Source organism: Arvicola amphibius, chromosome 9, assembly GCF_903992535.2.
Source record: "Arvicola amphibius chromosome 9, mArvAmp1.2, whole genome shotgun sequence".
NCBI lineage: Eukaryota > Metazoa > Chordata > Mammalia > Rodentia > Cricetidae > Arvicola > Arvicola amphibius.
The window spans coordinates 25,923,091-25,941,767 of NC_052055.2; the positions used below are offsets into that span (position 1 = coordinate 25,923,091).

General features: G+C 43.9%; 2 protein-coding genes across 2 annotated transcripts in view; both read right to left on the minus strand.

The window, feature by feature from the left end:
* Oc90 (otoconin 90) overlaps positions 1-8,679 on the minus strand; it is a 29,007-nt gene extending 20,328 nt beyond the window's left edge. Inside the window, exons 1-2 of the mRNA XM_038343683.1 lie at positions 8,576-8,679; positions 4,822-4,914 (exon numbers count right to left, since the gene is read on the minus strand). Coding sequence (XP_038199611.1) covers positions 4,822-4,867 — 46 coding nt within the window. The 5' untranslated portion in view covers positions 4,868-4,914; positions 8,576-8,679. The remainder of the gene's footprint in view (positions 1-4,821; positions 4,915-8,575) is intronic.
* A 3,562-nt stretch (positions 8,680-12,241) lies between these two features.
* Hhla1 (HERV-H LTR-associating 1) overlaps positions 12,242-18,677 on the minus strand; it is a 36,625-nt gene continuing 30,189 nt past the window's right edge. The window contains exons 16-17 of the mRNA XM_038341207.1: positions 13,783-13,865; positions 12,242-12,285 (exon numbers count right to left, since the gene is read on the minus strand). Of these exons, the coding sequence (XP_038197135.1) occupies positions 12,242-12,285; positions 13,783-13,865 (127 nt within the window). The remainder of the gene's footprint in view (positions 12,286-13,782; positions 13,866-18,677) is intronic.

The window sequence follows — 18,677 nt, forward strand, 5'->3', positions numbered from 1 at the left end:
GCCCAACTGGCCCTCTTCTCCTGATAACCCTTGACCAAGATTTGAGGGCTGCTGCTTCCGTTGTTTTCTTATTTAGTCTTAAAAGCCTGGCTGAGAGGGTGACTGGAGATTGTTCTGAGTCAGCAGTCCTGTGGCTTTAGACATATTTTACCCTCCCTAGCCTGCCTAGACATATTTTCCCCTTTAAGGACAGAACGGGAGCTAGAGAATTTCCATGGACTTTTCCAGATCAAAGGTCATTGACTTCAAGTTTCTGCCTGTTCCACCTGCTGATGGGGCTGTGAATGGACCGCACGTGTGTGTGTGTGTGGGGGGGGTGCTGTAGGCACCAGCAGAGCATCTGTCTTCTAGGCTAGATGAGTGGTTTCCATGGAGAGCAGATTCCTTCCTGTCTGGGACTGATGGCGTTTGGGCGTGGGCAGGACCCTGCTTAACACAGACTTGAGGGGCAGGAGAGATGCTCAGGGCTTCCTTTCCATTTAAATTCTCCTCCTGGACCTTGAGCAAATTCCTTAGCACAGAAGCATTTGGCACAACTGCCAAACCTGCTGCTCACTCCTGCCGAGACTGTGGAACGCTGACGACAATTGCTGACATCTTTCCTGCGTCTTCTGCGCAAGTAGAGTGGCCTTCCTCCCCAGGGAGCAGGAAATAGCTACTTCCCAGACAGGTTAGTCAGGCTTGTGACCCTCCTCCAACCCACCCACATAGCTTTAAGGATCTTGACACCCACACAATTGCGCCACCAACTTTAAAAACCCTCCTAGATGTTAGAATATTTGTCCTAGACACTAATTTAGATCATGAAGGAAGTGCAGCCAGATAGGGGCAGGCACTGGGGATGGGGGTAGGAGAGAGGACAAAGGTAGATTAGAGGTAGAACACAATTGATGCTGATTCAGGTGAGCTGAGCAAGTGCGGTCCTGTCAGGAGTAGAGACGATGCTGTGGTTTGTATTGTCTGTTTCCCCAGGGCTGCAGGCTGCACGTCATCATTACCACTTTATAGACAATACATATGTAGCTGGGCCATGAGACAATGCTGGTCCAGCACACAAAGTTTCTCTTGATCTGTCCCATCATGCCCTGCCGTACCCTTTATTCCCCTGCAGTGCTGAAGCACCAAAGGTCATGTGCTACTTACCTTAGCTTATGCTGTATCTGGACTTGAGCTCCCTGCTCTGGGTTGGTTGTCCTTGTCTTGTTTCCTACTTAAACTTGAAATTCACAAAGCCTGATTGAATCCTAACCTGGACTGGGTAACAGCTTACACAGACAGCCTTCCCTTGTTGTGTATCTCCTCCATGCTGGAATAATCTATTTATGCAACTATTTCTGCAGTATCCTAGGGACTTATTGAAAACATGTACAGTTACATATCATATATACAATCAAATTTTGCTGCCAATTTGAACTTTTTTTTTTTTTTTTTTTTTTTTTTTTTTTTTGGTTTTTCGAGACAGGGTTTCTCTGTGGCTTTGGTGCCTGTCCTGGAACTAGCTCTTGTAGACCAGGCTGGCCTCGAACTCACAGAGATCCGCCTGTTGCTGCCAATTTGAATTCTTTGTGTAAGAAAACATTCCAATCTTAGACTACTGGTTCAAATTTAAAATAATGTGTTTTGCAATCTCTAGAATACAAACTTGTATATTTTTTAAAAAGTTCTCTATTCTCCCAAATACATATATTCAAAGATATATTGAATATATAAATATATATTATATGTATAATTATATAAAGCATTTAAATATAAACACATATCTGTGTGATGGATGTTATGTATGTGAGGAGAACACGCAGGCCCCAGTATATTTGTTGCTGAATGAATGAATAAATGAATGAATGAATGAATGAATATACAGCAATGGATTTTTTTAAAAGACAGTTTCTCTGAGTAGCCCTGGCTGAGCTTGAACTCAGAGATCTACCTGTTTCTGCCTCCCAAGTACTGTGATTAAAAGTGTGTGCCACCACTGCCCAGCTGGTGGCTCTTTATTTGGGGGAGGGAATAGAGAACTCTTTTTCTAGAAGAAAGGTTTATTTTTCCTATGTGAATATTTGCCTTTATATGCACTGCCTATGTGTAGAGGCCTCGAAGATCAGAGAGGGCAACTGGATTCTCTGGAGCTGGAGTTACAGACAGTTGTGAATCACCGTATCAGTGTTGGGAACTGAACACTCTGCAAAGTGACCAGTGCTCTTAACCATGGAGCTGTCTCTCCAGCCCCCCAATCTATAACTTAAATTAGTTTTCCTCAGGTACTTTTCCATAGAAATGGAAGACCAACACGGGAAAATAAGCTGTTTTGAAATTTTACTTCAGTGACCTCCAGGGCAGACACAGATGGGATCTCTTGGAAAGAGGCAGCTCAGCTTCCTGAGGGCCCTATGGCATCTGCTCTCCCCATTCCTCCTCATCCCTCACTCTCCCTCTAGCTTCTTCCAGCCCGAGAAAGTGGAGGCAGGTATACCACCATAGGCCACGTTCCCCAGGACACAGGACTCCTCAGGTGGACTCCACCTAGATGACCTTGCCAGGGTCTCTTCAGACCAATCTGCAGCCCAGAATGTATGCACAACTCCCCACTCTCCTTTGCTCCAGAGCTGGCCTTCCCTGCTTGTGGCTCCACTCCTTGTGGGCATTTCTTCGGAAGAAACATTTGGGCCCTTGGTAAGGTCTTCGCCTCTGTTTCTCAGGAGACATAGACTAATACATATTTCTCAAGTCTCTAGGCAGAAGCCTCTGAAACATCCCTTTGCCTTCTAGGATCTGGCAAGATGGTTGGATATCGGCAAGATGGCCAGACCCTGTAATACCGGGATTCTGGATAGAACACATTCAAATCCACACACCCACACACAAATTTGTGCATTGGCATTTTGGGTTTCTGTAACCATATTGTTTTCTAAGTCAAGTATTATGTTTGAGAGTAAAAATCTCCTAGGGTAAAACAAAAATATTAGTCAAATGATTACTAATAATAGAGGATATCAGTTTTACTTTATTATTGAAATGGAGCAGTCAAAGAAGGTAAAGGAAAGCAAGAATGACAGGAGAAGATATTTCTTGGTTATAATTTTATAAGGAAAGTATATAAATGGTGCACATCAAAGAACTGTCTTTGAGCAAAAAGAAATTTGCTCCCTAGGAAGAAGGAAGTATTAGCTAACAAACAGAATAAGCTTTTAAAAACCAGGAAGTGCTTGAAGAGGAGGAAATGACAGAGGAGTGAAGTTTCTGGGTTTTTGTTGTTGTTTTTTCTGTCTTTTTATTTTGTTATTGGTTTGTTTGTTTTTGTTTGTTTAATATTCTTATTTGCATTTTTTAATTTTTATTATTTCTTTTTAAGTTTTCCTTTGGGAGGTGCTGCAAGGGTGAAGGGCAGACACAGAGGGACTGGGAAATGAGTGGGATTGGGGTGCATGATGTGAAATTTCCAAAGAATCAATAAAAAAAAATTGCGTTTTCAAAAACTATGAGGGAAGTCGAATCCTGACAAGAATATACGATCTGGAAAAGCATATGGACAGAGGTGATAAGTGAACAGCTGGCCAGTTCTGTCCCAGAGGGAAGGCCTGTGTTCAGGTGAGAAGCCGGAGTCCCCTCTCAAATATTAGCTTGCCATTCCCCACTTTTATGCTTCTGCTCCAGATGCGAGCTTATGCGTTCTGCTGCTATCTCGGGTCTTGGCCAACATAAATGACACACATGATCAACAAATGATGCCACTGTCCCTGCTGTTTGAAGAGATGCCCGAGGAGTCTCTAAGAGGCAGTGTGTAGGTTGGGTGTGTCTCTGAACACGAGAAGAGGAGGAACAAAGAGCAAGGCACCCAGATCAGTGAATGATAGGAGATACCGTGGAGGAAGGAAAGCAATGGGTTTGCATGTGTGAATGAGCAAAAAGTTTGAGTGTCTTCCATTTAGATGGAAGTGGTGTAAGGATGTAAGGTTGGAAGTGTTGGCTCTCGGTGGTGCCTATGCCCACTGAGGTGAAAAGAATGTTGTTTGTGTTGAGAAGGCCAATGTGGCCCAAGGAGTTAGCAAATGGGAGGGGTGTGGTGCGCAGTAGCTCACCATCCAAGGAGAAAAATCTGCACTCCCAGATGGAGGGATCTTGCCAATAAGATGTTTTGCATTGAGCCCATCTCTCCTCCATTCTGCACCCCCTCCTAAACTTCTAAGTTCTGGACAGAGTTTTCTTTTTAAATTAGGTTTTTTTTTACATATAATATTTTTATCATATTTTCCTTCCCCCCAGATCCTCCCCACATCTCTACGCACCAACTCCAGGTTGTTTCTCTTTCTCAAAAAAGAACATAAAACAACAACAACAACAAAAATGGCAAAACAAACATGTGAAAAAAACCAGTAAGACAAAATCTGAAAAGAAAACGAGAAGCATACAGAGAAACATGGAGCCTGCTTTGTACTGGTTAGCTACTTCTGGGAATGGGCCCTGCCCTGGAGTGGCTGATATGCTCAGTAACACTAAATTGGAGAAACCCATTTTTTTTCCTCTTCTGGCAAAAACCAGTTACACAGCTTTTTGGTTAATGCAAACAGCTTTTTGGTTAATGCAAACAGCTTTTTGGTTAATGCCAACTTTCCCTCCTCTGTGCTAAGATTTTATAAACAGGGTTTTTAATAGTTAACATTAATGCTGTAACTTAATATTGGTGTTCAAGCTCCATCACTCATTAGGCACAGGCATAAAGAGGAACTAATATGCAAGACATGTAGATGCTGACAAGGCTTTTCTGCATCTGTGTGACGTTATCAAATGCTAAACTGGAAATACTGCACCAGTAGCGTTACTCACCAACACAGGGGACCAGCAGCATACAAACCGTGAGCAGCGTGATCATTGTGGGAGAGCAAAGGGCAAGGTTTGGGCGTAGACTAGAGCAGCTCCCTGGGAGAGAGGCCAGCAGAACATGACAAGGATGCTTTAAAAAATACTGTATAAGACCCACCGTAAGCTCCTCGCCCGCTTTGCGCCAGAGGCCCAAAGTCTGAAAGTATTTCTGTCCCAGCTTCAATACTAACTAGCACTTTTGACGTGAAGAGATAGTGTTTCCTCATGGAAACTCAGCTTACCCAGCAGTAACATGGAAAATTAGCTGTGTTCTCCCCAAAGACACGGCAGTGTCTTGTTCCTTCACGCATTTATTCCACAGGCATTTACTGCAGACATAGCATGAGGGAGGGAGGTGGGTTTGAACCCTACCAACACCACTCCAGAGATAAATAAACCAGGGGACCACATGGGGGAGCTGCCTGCCAACAAATGGTCCTCTCCTGGAGCAGCTGCACCTTTCGTCCTTAGTTTTTGAGCACTTGAATCATCTGATTGCAGTCCTAGGATGTCAGTGGATATCCTCAAGGGTTGCAAGGGACAAAGGAATAAGGTAAGGAATGAGAGTCCTGGAATCCCATCACATTTTCTTGCGTTCAGATCGCCAAGTATTTAACTTGAATAGGCACTCTAGTGCCCAACAACAGTATGTTAACAGGAGAAAGGAGACCAGAGGGATTTTGAAATACTTTTCTCCCTAGTTATAATTCCCTAAGCAGTGGAAAATGATTGGTTGACTTGTGCTTATTCTGTTTTGGATCCTGATTTAAGGGCATTGTATGAACAACGATGCAGCATAACCCAGACTATCCCAGTAGCACACATAGGGTTGTAGATATTGTGCATTGCACAAGGGTGCTTGGCCAACAGGGCATATGGAAGCCCTTAACCTACTAAGCTAGATTCAAGTGTGCCTCTGCAGAGCCATCAACCTAGGAGAAGGGGCACTTTCTATGATGTGTTCTTCTAGAGGCAAAGGCGGTGCTCCACACATTAGCGGTTGTCATGCTGGAATCACCCTGTCTAGGAACTCAGTTTAGTATGGAGAGTCCTGAGTGAGAAGACCTTGTGGCTCTAAGATCAATGCTGTATGAACCTGCCTCTAGCATGGTCTCGCTCTCTCTCTCTCTCTCTCTCTCTCTCTCTCTCTCTCTCTCTCTCTCTCTCTTTTCCTCTTTTTTTCTTTTTTCTTTTTCTTTTTTTTTTTTTTTTTTTTTGGTTTTTCGAGACAGGGTTTCCCTGTAGTTTCTAGAGTAGCAAGGTCTCTTGTGGCTGCAAAATGAATGTGTTTTGAATGAAAGAAAATCCTGATCGGACTAAGCTGTTGTGTGATTTTCCTTCAGCATAATGCTCTACTTGCAATCATTTAGAACAGATGAGCTCTCAACATCAGACAAGCTCTGCAGACTCAGTTCTGACTGCCTTCTTTTCAGGCTGAAGCCATATTGAAATTAATTGTGAGACAAGTCTCCCAAAGAATTGTGCTAAGCTCTAGGACCTCCACTAGTGTGCAGGAAATGCCTTTCATGGCCTGGAGGCCCCCTTTTAAGTCAAACTCCCAAGAAAGAGGCCACAGACCCTTGCTAATCCAGTTGCCACCTAGCGCTTTATGGCATCTGATGGTTACTGTTCCCATTATCCAGGAGAGAAGACTGTAATGGGGACTTGGAAAGACCATGCATGGGCATCATCCAGTCTAATTGCATGTTTTGCAATGAAGCCTTTGAAGCTTGGAGGCTGACGAATTATGGTAAAATGTCCCACTTCCCCATGTACCTGACTCCTAGCCAATACTGCTACAGTGGTAGAGCCTGCTGGTTAGCTCCTGCGGGGCCCAAGTGAGTTAGCCCTCTACCCTCAGGCTGTGATAACTGAAGAACCTGAGCAGCTCCATAGCACCAGAGATTGAGATTGCAGCAGCTGACTGCACTGCAACAGATGGCTCGTGCTGATCTCTGTCCTGTTTGTATGGGAGCCCCTCTTTGGGAAATACAGTTGAGGGTCTAGTTAAAACCTCTGACCCAGGTGACAAGAGTATACTTCCCCAGCTGGCCATCAGCTCAATCTACATAGGAAGAGGGCCACTTGACTACTACCTCCTAGGACAGCAGTTATCAACCTGCAGATTGGGACTTTTGGGGGCTTAAATGACCCTTTCGTGGGGCCACCTAAGACCATTGCAACATAGAGATATTTACGAGTCATAACAGTAGCAAAATCACAGTTATGAAGTAGCAACAAAATTCACTTTGTGGTTGGGGGGGGGGGGCTCACCACAGCATGAGGAACTGTATTAAAGGACTGCAGTATTAGGAAGGTTGAGAACTGTTGGGTTCTAGTACCTAGGATGTATTTATGGTAACGCAAATGAGAAAAGCACCTGACCATAAGCAGGATTCCACCATAATTCTAGTTTAAGAAAGAAGTTATCTGAGAGGAGAGTGGGGCTGGCAGAGTGGTTTGCTTTGTACAGAGTTTCAGTTGGGGAATTAAAAAACATTCTGGAAGTGAACAGTGGAGAATATGATACAAAAAAAATTGCTTCACACAGCTGTCCTTTGAAAATTGATAAGATGGTGAATACATGTATATTTATATTTATATAATGTTATGTATTCCCTATACAAAGTTTTAACTAGGTTATGAACTTGAGAATCTTGCTCCTTGCCTTTATTGGATCATTATGTCAGGTGCTCCACTGAGTATGCTCCATACACTGTCAAGAAACTAAATCCTAAGACCAAAAAAAAAAAAAAAAAAAAAAAAAAAAAAAAAACATGTCTCCCTTTCTCGATAGAGTGTGAGGCTCAGTTAGGTCTTAAGTTACTCAATTGCTTTTAAAAGAGGCACAGGCACAGGGGAAGCAACATGACTGCCAGTGTCCATGTTTTATACCACTGACCAATCTAGCCGAAGTCTTTGCTTTGTGGATATCACCTTTACTCAGCTCCCTGGTCAGCCACATGATCCAAAATAAATAAGCAGCCTTGTGATTATTGCTACAATTCAGTCAGGAGGCCTGTCTTGTTCCTCAAGGTTGCTCTTGGCAGGCATCTCATGGATCATCCTGCTTACAAGGCTACCTCCTGACAGCTAACCCCGGCCACTAGACCATCTCTTGGAGCCACATCAAGCTGACTGGGCTAAAGTAGTCAGGTTCTGGGGCTGAATAGATGGCGCTTATTCTCCTATGCATGGATTCTTAAGGGATTCATGAAGTTGACCCAGGAGGGTCTTGTTATGAACCATAAGGCTGGAGCTTTGTGCTCAGGACCACCCACCCACATGAGGTTCCCTGTACAGTTTTTGACCCCTACACTTGTGGGACCCTTGCTGGAGTGGGGTGTGTGGTAGGAAGGTTGGGCAGGAGATTTCCAAGTGCATTTTAGCAAGTGCTGCCCACTTGACACTGTGTCTCCTCCTACAAGGACCCAGAGTGCCTTTGGTATTCCTATAACATCCAGAACTCACACAGCATTAAATACCCAGCCCTTCTTCCCTTTCCACTCTTTTCCCCCCTCCCTTTATTTCTCCTTTTTGTCTACCCACTTATCCCTCCATCTATTTCTCTTTTATTTCCTCTTCCCTTCTCGTCCTTCTTCTACTCATTCTCCCTGTCTTTCTCTATCCATTTCTCCCATCTCCCTGCCTCCCCATCCTCCCCCATCTCTTCCTTTTTCTCTATCTCTTTACACCATCGCAAGAAGTAGGTACCTACCGTGAAGTGAAGCTTCACTCAACGGCTATCGAATGATCCAATAATGCTTGGCTTTGAGCAAATGGGAACAGTATTTTATAGCGCAGGCAAAGCCCCCTAGTCATGTGAGCACATCCCTCCACTCACACCAAGAGCTTTTCATGCACTCTGGCAGGTGAGCTGCATCAGAGGGAGGGGGTATCATAATGCTATGTCTTGGCACAGGTGAAGGCTCCATATTAAACAGTCCCGTCTTGAGCCCCACGGGGAGACCCAAGCTCTAATTAAAGGACAATGGCTGCCCTGTTCCACACACCCCACCCCACTGCCATGTCTCACAGACTCCCTGATTATGTCTAAGGGTCACAAGGGAACATAGAGGATGAAAAATATTGAAAGTCACAGACTCCCTTGCTAGGAAAAAGGCAGGCTTTGTCTTCCCTAAATATTGCTATGAGAATATCTTAGGTGACTCTTCAAAAGTCCGTGCTTAGACATGGGAATTTGATTTTTCTTTCCATTATGGTTTTTTTTTTTTGTCCAAGTTTTGGGATGCAGTGAAGTGAAGCTTTAAAATTAAGCACCCTAGGTTCTGCTGCTAGCCCTACTTAGCTCCATCTTGGCTTCCATGTCTGTACATGGAGGTCACCCTACTGGACCTCTTCAGAGTCCTCTCTCTTCTTCAGGATCCTATGTAAAGCGTTTCCTCTCCAACAGTGTGCCACTGGTGTTTGCCAGGACTTGTCCTTCCCCCTTCAGCCACCACACCAGGCTGTTTGTGTAATCTTAGGAGGGGAGAATTGCAAGTGCATGGGACTCAAGCAAGCGTTTTAGACATATTTGTCCCTGCTCACACGTGCTGTTCTTTTAGGCACAGATCAAGTCAGCCAGGCCACGAACCCTCTGAGCTTCTTGTTCCAGCTTTGCCTCTTGAAGGAACAGAACCGGTCAGATTACTATATCAGGGGTCAGTGGAGCCTTCCCAGCAGAGTCCACTGGAATCTCCACAGATGGAGCTGTCCTGGTATGCTGGAGCTTCTGCCTGTAATTGTCATTAGGTCATGTCGGTGCACTGAGGACTGGAGCTACCCAGGCTTCAGTATTTTTTCACAAACCCAGAAGAGTCACTGTTGCAGGGTGAAGGCCTGCTTGTTTGTCCCAGCCGCCCGGCTAGTTTAGCCCCGAAATAACCACACAGAAATTGTATTAATTAAATCACTGTTTGGCCCATTATCTCTAGCCTCTTATTGGCTAACTCTTATATCTTGATTTAACCCATTTTTATTAATCTGTATATTGCCACATGGCAGTGGCTTACTGGGAAAGATTTTAACCCGCGGCGTCCATCTTAGGCGGAGGATCTATGACTTTTCTTTCTCTACCCTTTTTTCTCCCAGCATTTAGTTCTGTTCCCCCCAACACACATACCTAAGTTCTGCCCTATCAAAAGGCCAAGGCAGTTTCTTTATTTATTCACCAATGAAAGCAACACATAAACAAAAGGACCTCCTATACCAAGCCACCATTGCTAAAGTTCCCAAGTCAGTGGGGCATGTGTCTCAATACAGTCAACCCCGTGTTCTCAGCATCTCAAGAGCATAGCTATGGTAAGATGCTAAGGAATTAGCAACCTTAACAGGAGGGTAGTTCTAGACATTTGCAATGGATTTAAAGATTTTCCACCATAACCTCCTCATGTTATAGCCCTGAACAGGCCTCAAAGATGCCCAACATTTGAGGTTTTTCAAGGTTCAGTCATAGTTGGTCATTATTCCTAATGAATGGAGTAGTTGAATCCACCTGGGCTCTCCTCGAGAAAACAACCACCTTCATCTAGCGATGGATGAAGATAGAGACAGAGCCCCACATTGGAGCACTGGAGTGAGCTCTCAAGGTCCAAATGAGGAGCAGGAGGGAGAACATGAGCAAGGAAGTCAGGACCGCGAGGGGTGCACCCACCCACTGAGATGGTGGGGCTGATCTAATGGGAGCTCACCAAGGCCAGCTGGACTGGGACTGAAAAAGCATTGGATAAAACCTGACTCCCTGAACATGGCGGACAATGAGGGCTGCTGAGAAGCCAAGGACAATGGCACTGGGTTTTGATCCTACTGCATGTACTGGCTTTTGTGGGGCCTAGCCTGTTTGGATGCTCACCTTCCTAGACATGGATGGAGGGGGGAGAACCTTGGACTTCCCACAAGGCAGGGAACCCTTACTACTCTTTGGACTGGAGAGGGAGGGGGAAGGGAGTGGGGGGAGGAGGAGGGAAATGGGAGGCAAGGAGGAGGCAGAAATTTTTAATAAAAACAACAACAACAACAACAATAAAGAAATGAAAAGGAAAAAAAGAAAACAGCCAGGTAGTGGTGGTACATGCCTTTAATCCCAGCACTTGGGAGGCAGAGGCAAACAAACCTCTGAGTTCAAGGTCAGCCTGGTCTACAGAGGGAGATCCAGGACAGCCAGAGGTACACAGAGAAACAACCTTATCACGGAAATAAAACGGAAGGAAGGAAGGAAGGAAGGAAGGAAGGAAGGAAGGAAGGAAGGAAGGAAGAAAGGAAGGAAGGAAGGAAGGAAAAAAAAACGACTTCATATGTTAGACTGAGCCACCAGCCCATCTAAGGTGATGAGTTGCTTTCTGGCGAGCTTTGGCCATCCTTTTGTTATGAGACAGTTTCACCAGAGGACAAAGAGACACCCCTAAAGAACAGACAGCCTGTGGTGCTTGCCAGCTGGCAAGCGTGTGAGGAACTTGCCCAAATCATGCATCCCCAAGCTTCATCACTCTGCTTTTTCTGCATATAAATAGTAGTTTTGTTAGCAAAACCAGTGAGAAATAAAACTACAAAAGTCAGAAAGAAAGATTGACATGTTTAGGGACTCCCCTGGGTCCTGAGACTATGGCCTAAGTCTTTGATGGATTAGATCTTTTGTTTAGCAGGTGTTGGGGGCCGACATGCTGGGTTTTAAGCTCAGAATGTTGCTGCTAACATTGTGTCGCTTGTGTTCAGGCCTGTTACACTTTACAGCCAAACTTTGTCCATAAGAAAGGTCCGAGCCAATTAACTTACACATAATAAAAGGGACATCTCTTTGACTTCTATTGAGGTGATCATCCTTTTTGCCCCTAGAAAATTGGCTGTATTTTTCTCATCTTCGCAGACTCAATGGTCATTCCTTGGGAGAGAATCTTGAAGCTGCAGTGTGACAAGCCTGATTAGTTGTGTACAGTCAAGAATTCACCACCAGCACAGCACTGGAGTAGAGTCAGGCCTTTTCAATTTATCCTCTTGTTGTCATCCAAAAGTCCCAAGTTTGAGTCACCTTCAGGAATTTGCACAGGTAGCTATGCTGAACTGCTGTGTGCAGTTCACACTAAAATGGATCCTCTCCCCAAGTACTCCTGGGATCTGAATTGCTGCAGGCATAATGGTAGGTTCTTGAACCTAAATCATAGGTTTCCCTTGCTCCGAAGCAACAGAGAAGCCTGGTGTTACTCCACTGATCGCGAAACCTCTGCCTTTAGTGCTTGACACAGACTGACAGGAGAGAAAAACTTGATGCAGAGGCCCCCTTCCCTCTACAGATGACCTGCGGGGGGCATGGCTGGATTCTGAAAACACAGTCGAGCCAGAACAAAGCCAGGGTGAAGGCTTGGTGCCAGAAGTCACTGGGAGGTGCTCACACGGATTTGCAGACATTCTCAAGGCATTTTTGCTTCAAGGCTGAAAGAGCAAGAAGGGCATCAGGACACTGAGACTGCAACAGGACCAGAGACACAAAAATCGAATAGTACCAGCCATTTCATTGTTCAGGTTCCTCCTGAGGGCAGGTGCACAACAAATACATACTAAGGGACTCCTGTGAGAGCCCCTTGCCAGAGTGGAAGAAGGAACAGCCTTGATTTTTTTTTTTTTCTGTTCTTTGTTTTGTTTTGTTTTGTTTGTTTGTTCTACTTTCAGCCCAGATGCTGATTTTCTGGTACCCAACTGTCTCCAAGTCATCTCCCCAGGTTGCCTTGTGATCATTTAAACTCATTATCATGTTGATCACTAAGCATAGCCTGCTGTCTATTTAGAAGTTGCATCCGGGGAGGGAGGAGAGATGAGATGTTGGATAATGTGCTGATAGGCTGTCCTAGTCTATGCCCATACACCAAGGCAAGGGATTTCTGCCCTTGACGCCGGAACCCTCACCCCACTCTCTGGCTTTTACAGTGTGGAGTGAAGGTGGTGGTAGAAGTAGGAAAGGAGAGAATGAGATGATGGTTGCACATCAGAAATAAGCGACTCGTGTTTGAGGTAGAAATATTAAAGGAAAAAAGAAGAGAAATTGGTGGAGGGCACAGAAGAAAGCAGGGGAGAAAGGAATATTGATTTTTCTGAAAGGTTCTGAATGAAACATTGTAAACAAAGAACAGGGAAAGACTGACAGACAGACATCTGAGAAGTGAAAAATAGTGGGAGCTTAAAAGAGCCAGAGGAGGGTCTAGAAAACCTTGTCACTGATCCTGTGCATCTCATTGGTCCATAAAGAAAGATTTGGTGGCTAGACCTTGTTTGTTAAAGATAACACATTTCAAGATTAGGCCATGTGAACACCTGGCTCATATCAGAAGGGGTTTTCCAAAGATGTAATATAATGCCATGGTTTTCAAAAGGCCAGAGCTCCTTGACCAGAGAGAGTCAAGGTCAATGAAATGATGGGATAGTTTAGTGTTGGTGCTGGGAATGGACAGACCAGTCTAGTCCCCCACCCCTTTTATGTAGGATTGGAAGAGATTTGTGGCATTTCTGTGCATAACTAGGCATCAGGACAAGGATGGAGGGACATGGGTTCACCTCTAGGACGTCAAGTCCTCTGTGCGCTAAATTATTTGCATATGCTTTGGTTGAGAATTCCAGTGTTTGTGTGGGGGTTTTTCTTCTGTTTCATTTTTGTTTGTCTTTTTTAGCTTGCACGGGAACTCAGAAGCCAAGGGATTGATTTGGGTTCACACAGAGGCAGTAGCGTGTGTCAGTTGGCCCCACAGCTTTCTAGACTCCTTGTAAACACTAAGGGGCTGACTGAACACAACAAGTCCATTATTGAACTGATAATGGCTCCATGAGCTACAGCAGTCTTCCGGACCTGGCCAAAGTGAGACAAGCTGTGAGCGTCCCAGACCCTCCTGTCAGATGTTCTCACGGCTGAGCTACCACACCAGCAAGCCGAGTACTCACTGTGAGAGTGGGACACCCTCTTCACTCTCCGACAGATCAGCGTCGAATTCCTCAGGAACCAGGAATAGTAGTCCAGGCAATACCTAAAGGTTAAATCAGAGCTGGGGGTAGTCACTCTCCTGTGAGGACTGCGAGAAGACAGCCAGGATCAAAAAGAGTTAATTACATAAATACAAACAGGACCCTTTATTTACAACAAGGAACCCTCTATTTATCTCTATAGACTATGGGGAAAACACAGAGAAGTATACTTGTTAGGAAAGAGCTCAGCCTTTTGGGGCCAATGAGGTTTATTTTTATCTTTTATCTTAGATCTCTACAGTTTATTAGGATGTGTGAGGTTAGGCTGAGTACTTAGTTCTCTACGCCTTAGTTTCTTACTGTGTAAGTACAAGGCAATAACACACGATTAAGTGAAATAACAGGTGTGAAGTTCCTGAACCATACTAATGTGTAAATGTTCTGGAAGTGAGGACACTCTTTTGTATTTGTGAGAGAGAGTAGAAGAACCCTATTGCTAGCCATACAGCAAATGCTTTGCAAACTGATCCACAGCTTCTTATCTGAGGCACTAAGTGCTGATTCAGAATTCTGCAGTGGAGAGATCATGAGCTTGTTACGAAGACAGGTTTCAGCCTGGACTTTCACTGTCTTGTTGTGATGCATCTGGCATCTGAGGTGGTTGAGCCAGGCATGTCGGAATTGAACCCCGGACTTCTTAAAGAATAAGTAGGTGCTTTTAATCACCTATACCCCGAGTGGTGTGGATTTTATCCTAGGTACTCCAACCTGTGCTAGAAAACACGATCATTCCAATAGTCAGAAAGACCAATATTTGAGTCAGGACCCCGCCAGGAAAGCAGAAATAACTAGGTGCTTTAATAAAGCAAATTCACACCTGAAGTTGGTTCCAAACAGGTTAGAAGAGAAGAAAGTAACAAAGTCAAGAAGAGGTACGCTTATGTCTGCTGTACGGTTACTGACCCAGAGAGCCAGGAGCAAGTAAGCCATGAGCACAGGAGGAAAGAGAAGTCTGAGTTTTGGTGTGGAGCTCTTATAAAGGCTGGAACCTCAGAAGAGACACCTGTATCTAGAATGCAGAAAGATAGAGAAACTTCCTGCCTTCTCCACTCTGCAGGGTCTTTCATTGCATGAACAAACCCAAAACTAGATGGCTAGGCATTCTGGGAAATGTAGTTTGCACAAGCCAGATTGTTACATTTAAAGCTGATCAAAGACAGAGCGGGGGGGGGGGGGGGAGGGGGGAGCATCACAATGATGGACACAGCAGTATCACTCTCCTTATAAACCTGGGCCAGTTCAAGGTGACACTTCAAGAAGAGAGAAATATATCAAACCTGACCAACTCAGCAGAGTTTAGCACAGTACCTAAGCATTTGGTTGCCATAGCCACAACATGGCAAGTGTGCCAGAGAAGGGAATCTGTGCAGCAAGTGCAAGATAGCAATGCACCAGTCACAGCACAGTCATTAGCCCAGCAGCACAGTGTTCCTGGTGCTGGTGAGAGCACCGGGCACATTGTCTCATGTCATCTTCACAACACTGTGACTATAGTAAGAGGGTTGCAGCCTTTCTCTATGATCCAAGCTCTTGGAAAGATGTGACATGTGGCTTGGAATATGAGCAAGAAGGACGAAGTTCACTATGGGGTATATCAAGTAAGGTTCAGAGAGGTATGTGAGTGGTCCCTCAACACCAACACCACATTGCTGGTAAGTTGTAGAACCTAATTTTAAACTGCAGCCTGCCTAACTTACAGCCCAATCTTAAGAAGGGCACAGACAATTAAATGGCAATTTGGGGGCCCTTGGCTCATACCCTAGTCTCAATCCTTCTCAGCTAGCATGAATGTGCATGCAGTAGATTTTCTAACAATTTTTACAAGTCTTATACTGTTTCCAGCACGCTAAGGATGTCAAATTACCCCCAAAGAATGGTCTGCCTTAGAATATGATACTACCAAATGAAATATTGGGCCACCTGAGGTGCCTGGTGAATCTTCGAAAAGGGACAGAACTTCCATTGTCATGTAACCTAGTCTCAAAAGGCCAAGGTTGCCATTTGGGTCCTTAATTCACGTGGTTTGTTGGTTGAATGGAAAGTTTCTGCCCATAATGAGGAAAGATAACATGGCTATACCCAAACTTGGGTCAAAACATGTGGGTTCCTCCCGCAAGAAGTATAGCAAGGCAACTCAATAGTAGATAAGCAATGATTTTTAGGGAATAGATTCAAGGTTGTGTTAACAATTTTGTTTGCTGATTACTTGGAGGATACTTTTCTCATACAGAAAAGGTTAAACCAGTGGTTTTCAACCTTCCTAATGCTGTGACCCTTTAATACAGTTCCTCATGTTGTGGTGAGCCCCAACCATAAAATTATCTTGTTACTATTTCTTAATTATAAATTTGCTATTGTATGAACTGTAACATAAATTTTTTTTTAGAGATAGAGGCTTGTCAAAGAGATTGTGACCCACAGATTGAGAACCCCTGGGCTTAATGCTCAGGAAGGAGAAGCCAAAGTGAAGGTGGTCTGCTTTTCTTGTCTTTGGGCTTTGGTATCAGCACCTGCTTCAGTGCCTTTAGAATGAGCAGAACTGTAAGAAGCATGCATCAATATGTTCCTTCCTCACATTAGAAGTCACAGATACTGACCAGTCCTGGCAATATTAGAATTTGTCAGCCATTAGAAGTGAGAGGGACATAGTTTCTGTCATCCTACAAGCTGGGAAGGCTTGTCCCCAGGATTGTTCTGGGGACTCTAGATTGGAAGTCTCAACAGAAGACTACATGAGGGGAGAGTGTTTAGGGAAAAAAGGGAGATTGGGGAACTAGAGTATTAGAGATGACAGAATGAAAGATTGTCAAAGGTTCTTTATGTTCTATTTCTTCTAAATAAGGGAACAGTTTAGAAAGACACCTGAAACTCTATGACAAGACTTGAGGGGAATTGATTTATAAGCAACAATGTGGGTCATTTTGAATAGGGATAAAGGCCAGCATCAGGGGCCTACCATAGCTGCTGCAGAAATATCTAGTATCTAAGAAGTCTTAAAATGCTTAGGCTGCCTTCCATTACATCTTTGCATATGGTATTTCATTGTTTTCTGGAGTGACTGCTTTAATTTTCTATGCTCATAACTTCTGTTTCTCCATCATACCCTATATGGTCCCCTTCTTGGATTCTATAGCATTCGATTCTGGATCTCTTATAGTACTTGTCATATAGGTTTGAAATTTCTCTCTTCATACTACCAACTTCTCCACTAAATAGATTTCAAATCTCAAAAGTACTATTAGTCAAAAAAGCATACCAAGTTACATTATCCTCCCACGTTGGTATTCTTGTACTATATTTAATGTTTTATAGGAGTTTATGGGATAGTATAGGACAGTGTGAAAGGCCTGGTGAGCAGCAGCTTTATTCCTATAAATTAACCCAGAATTCTCCAGTTTTCCATGGGAACTTCTTCTTTTCCCTCTGATGTGAGATGTGATTTCTTTCTTTCTTTCTTTTTTTCTTTCTTTCATTCTTTTTTTCTTTCTTTCTTTCTTTCTTTCTCTCTTTCTCTCTTTTCTTTCCTTCTTTTTCCTTCCTTCCTTCCTTCCTTCCTTCCTTCCTTCCTTCCTTCCTTCCTTTCTTTCTAGAAAGCCAGGTTTTTTGTATATGTATGCATGTACGTGTGTGTGTGTGTGTGTGTGTGTGTGTATGTGTGTGTTTTCATGCAAAAGAATTTTGGAACCAGCATGACAGACATTTCTAAGCTGCCTAACATAGGTGCTGGATTCTGAATTCAGGTCGTCTAGAAGAGCATGAAGGTGCTTACCTGCTGAACCACTTCTCTAGTCCCTTATGGATATTTTCAGTTGTGATTTATGTCACGGGAGTGTGACTAATATGCTCTTGCTTGGATACATGGCTTAGTCCTATCACTTTCATTTTATTTTAACTTTGATTTACAACTATTACACCCCCAGCTATGACCCAGTTTCTGGATCTATTTATGATTCATCTTCACAACTCCTAATAAAATGCATGACTGGCAAATCATAGAGACTCAACACCTTCAGTCAGTGAGAGAAGAATCTATTGGAGTGGGCTGGCTCTGGATAATACAGAAAGTATTAGTTTGAAGATTTTCCTTTTCCTCACTGTGAAGAAACACCCTTTCCTTGCTTATTCACACCACTGGGTCTGTGAACTTGCTTATTATCCTCTCTAGATAAATCAAACACCTAAGCATATTGAGACATTCTAGATCAAATCTAAAAGTAGATGAAGGGGAAAGGGTGCAAACCTGGGCTTGAGGCTCAGTTGCAGTGGGTAATGGAGATTTAAAAAAATGAAGGACATCTTAGTAAGTTTTTTTTTGTTTTGTTTTTTTGTTTTTTTGTTTTTTGTTTTTTTGTTTTTCGAGACAGGGTTTCCCTGTAGTTTCTAGAGCCTGTCCTGGAACTAGCTCTTGTAGACCAGGCTGGCCTCGAACTCAGAGATCCGCCTGCCTCTGCCTCCCAAGTGCTGGGATTAAAGGCGTGCGCCACCACCGCCCGGCTCTTAGTAAGTTTTTAAGATTAACATTAAGGAATTGAGAAATTAGTCCCCATCTTACTGGGGAATCCTATACATTTCTCTGTTCGCATTTGCCTCTGGATTTCACAACCACGGATACATCTCAGAATCATCTTCTATTGGTATTGAATGGCAGGAGCATATCAATGTCCCTATCATCTTAAGGAAGTGTGGCGGACCTTCTGATTTTATTTTTACAACCATCTCATCTGGCAGGCGACAGCTGGTGTGAATTAAAGGACCTAATTTAGATAAGCAAATGTTTTGATTACATTTTCCTAGAAAATTTCATCAGGTGGAGG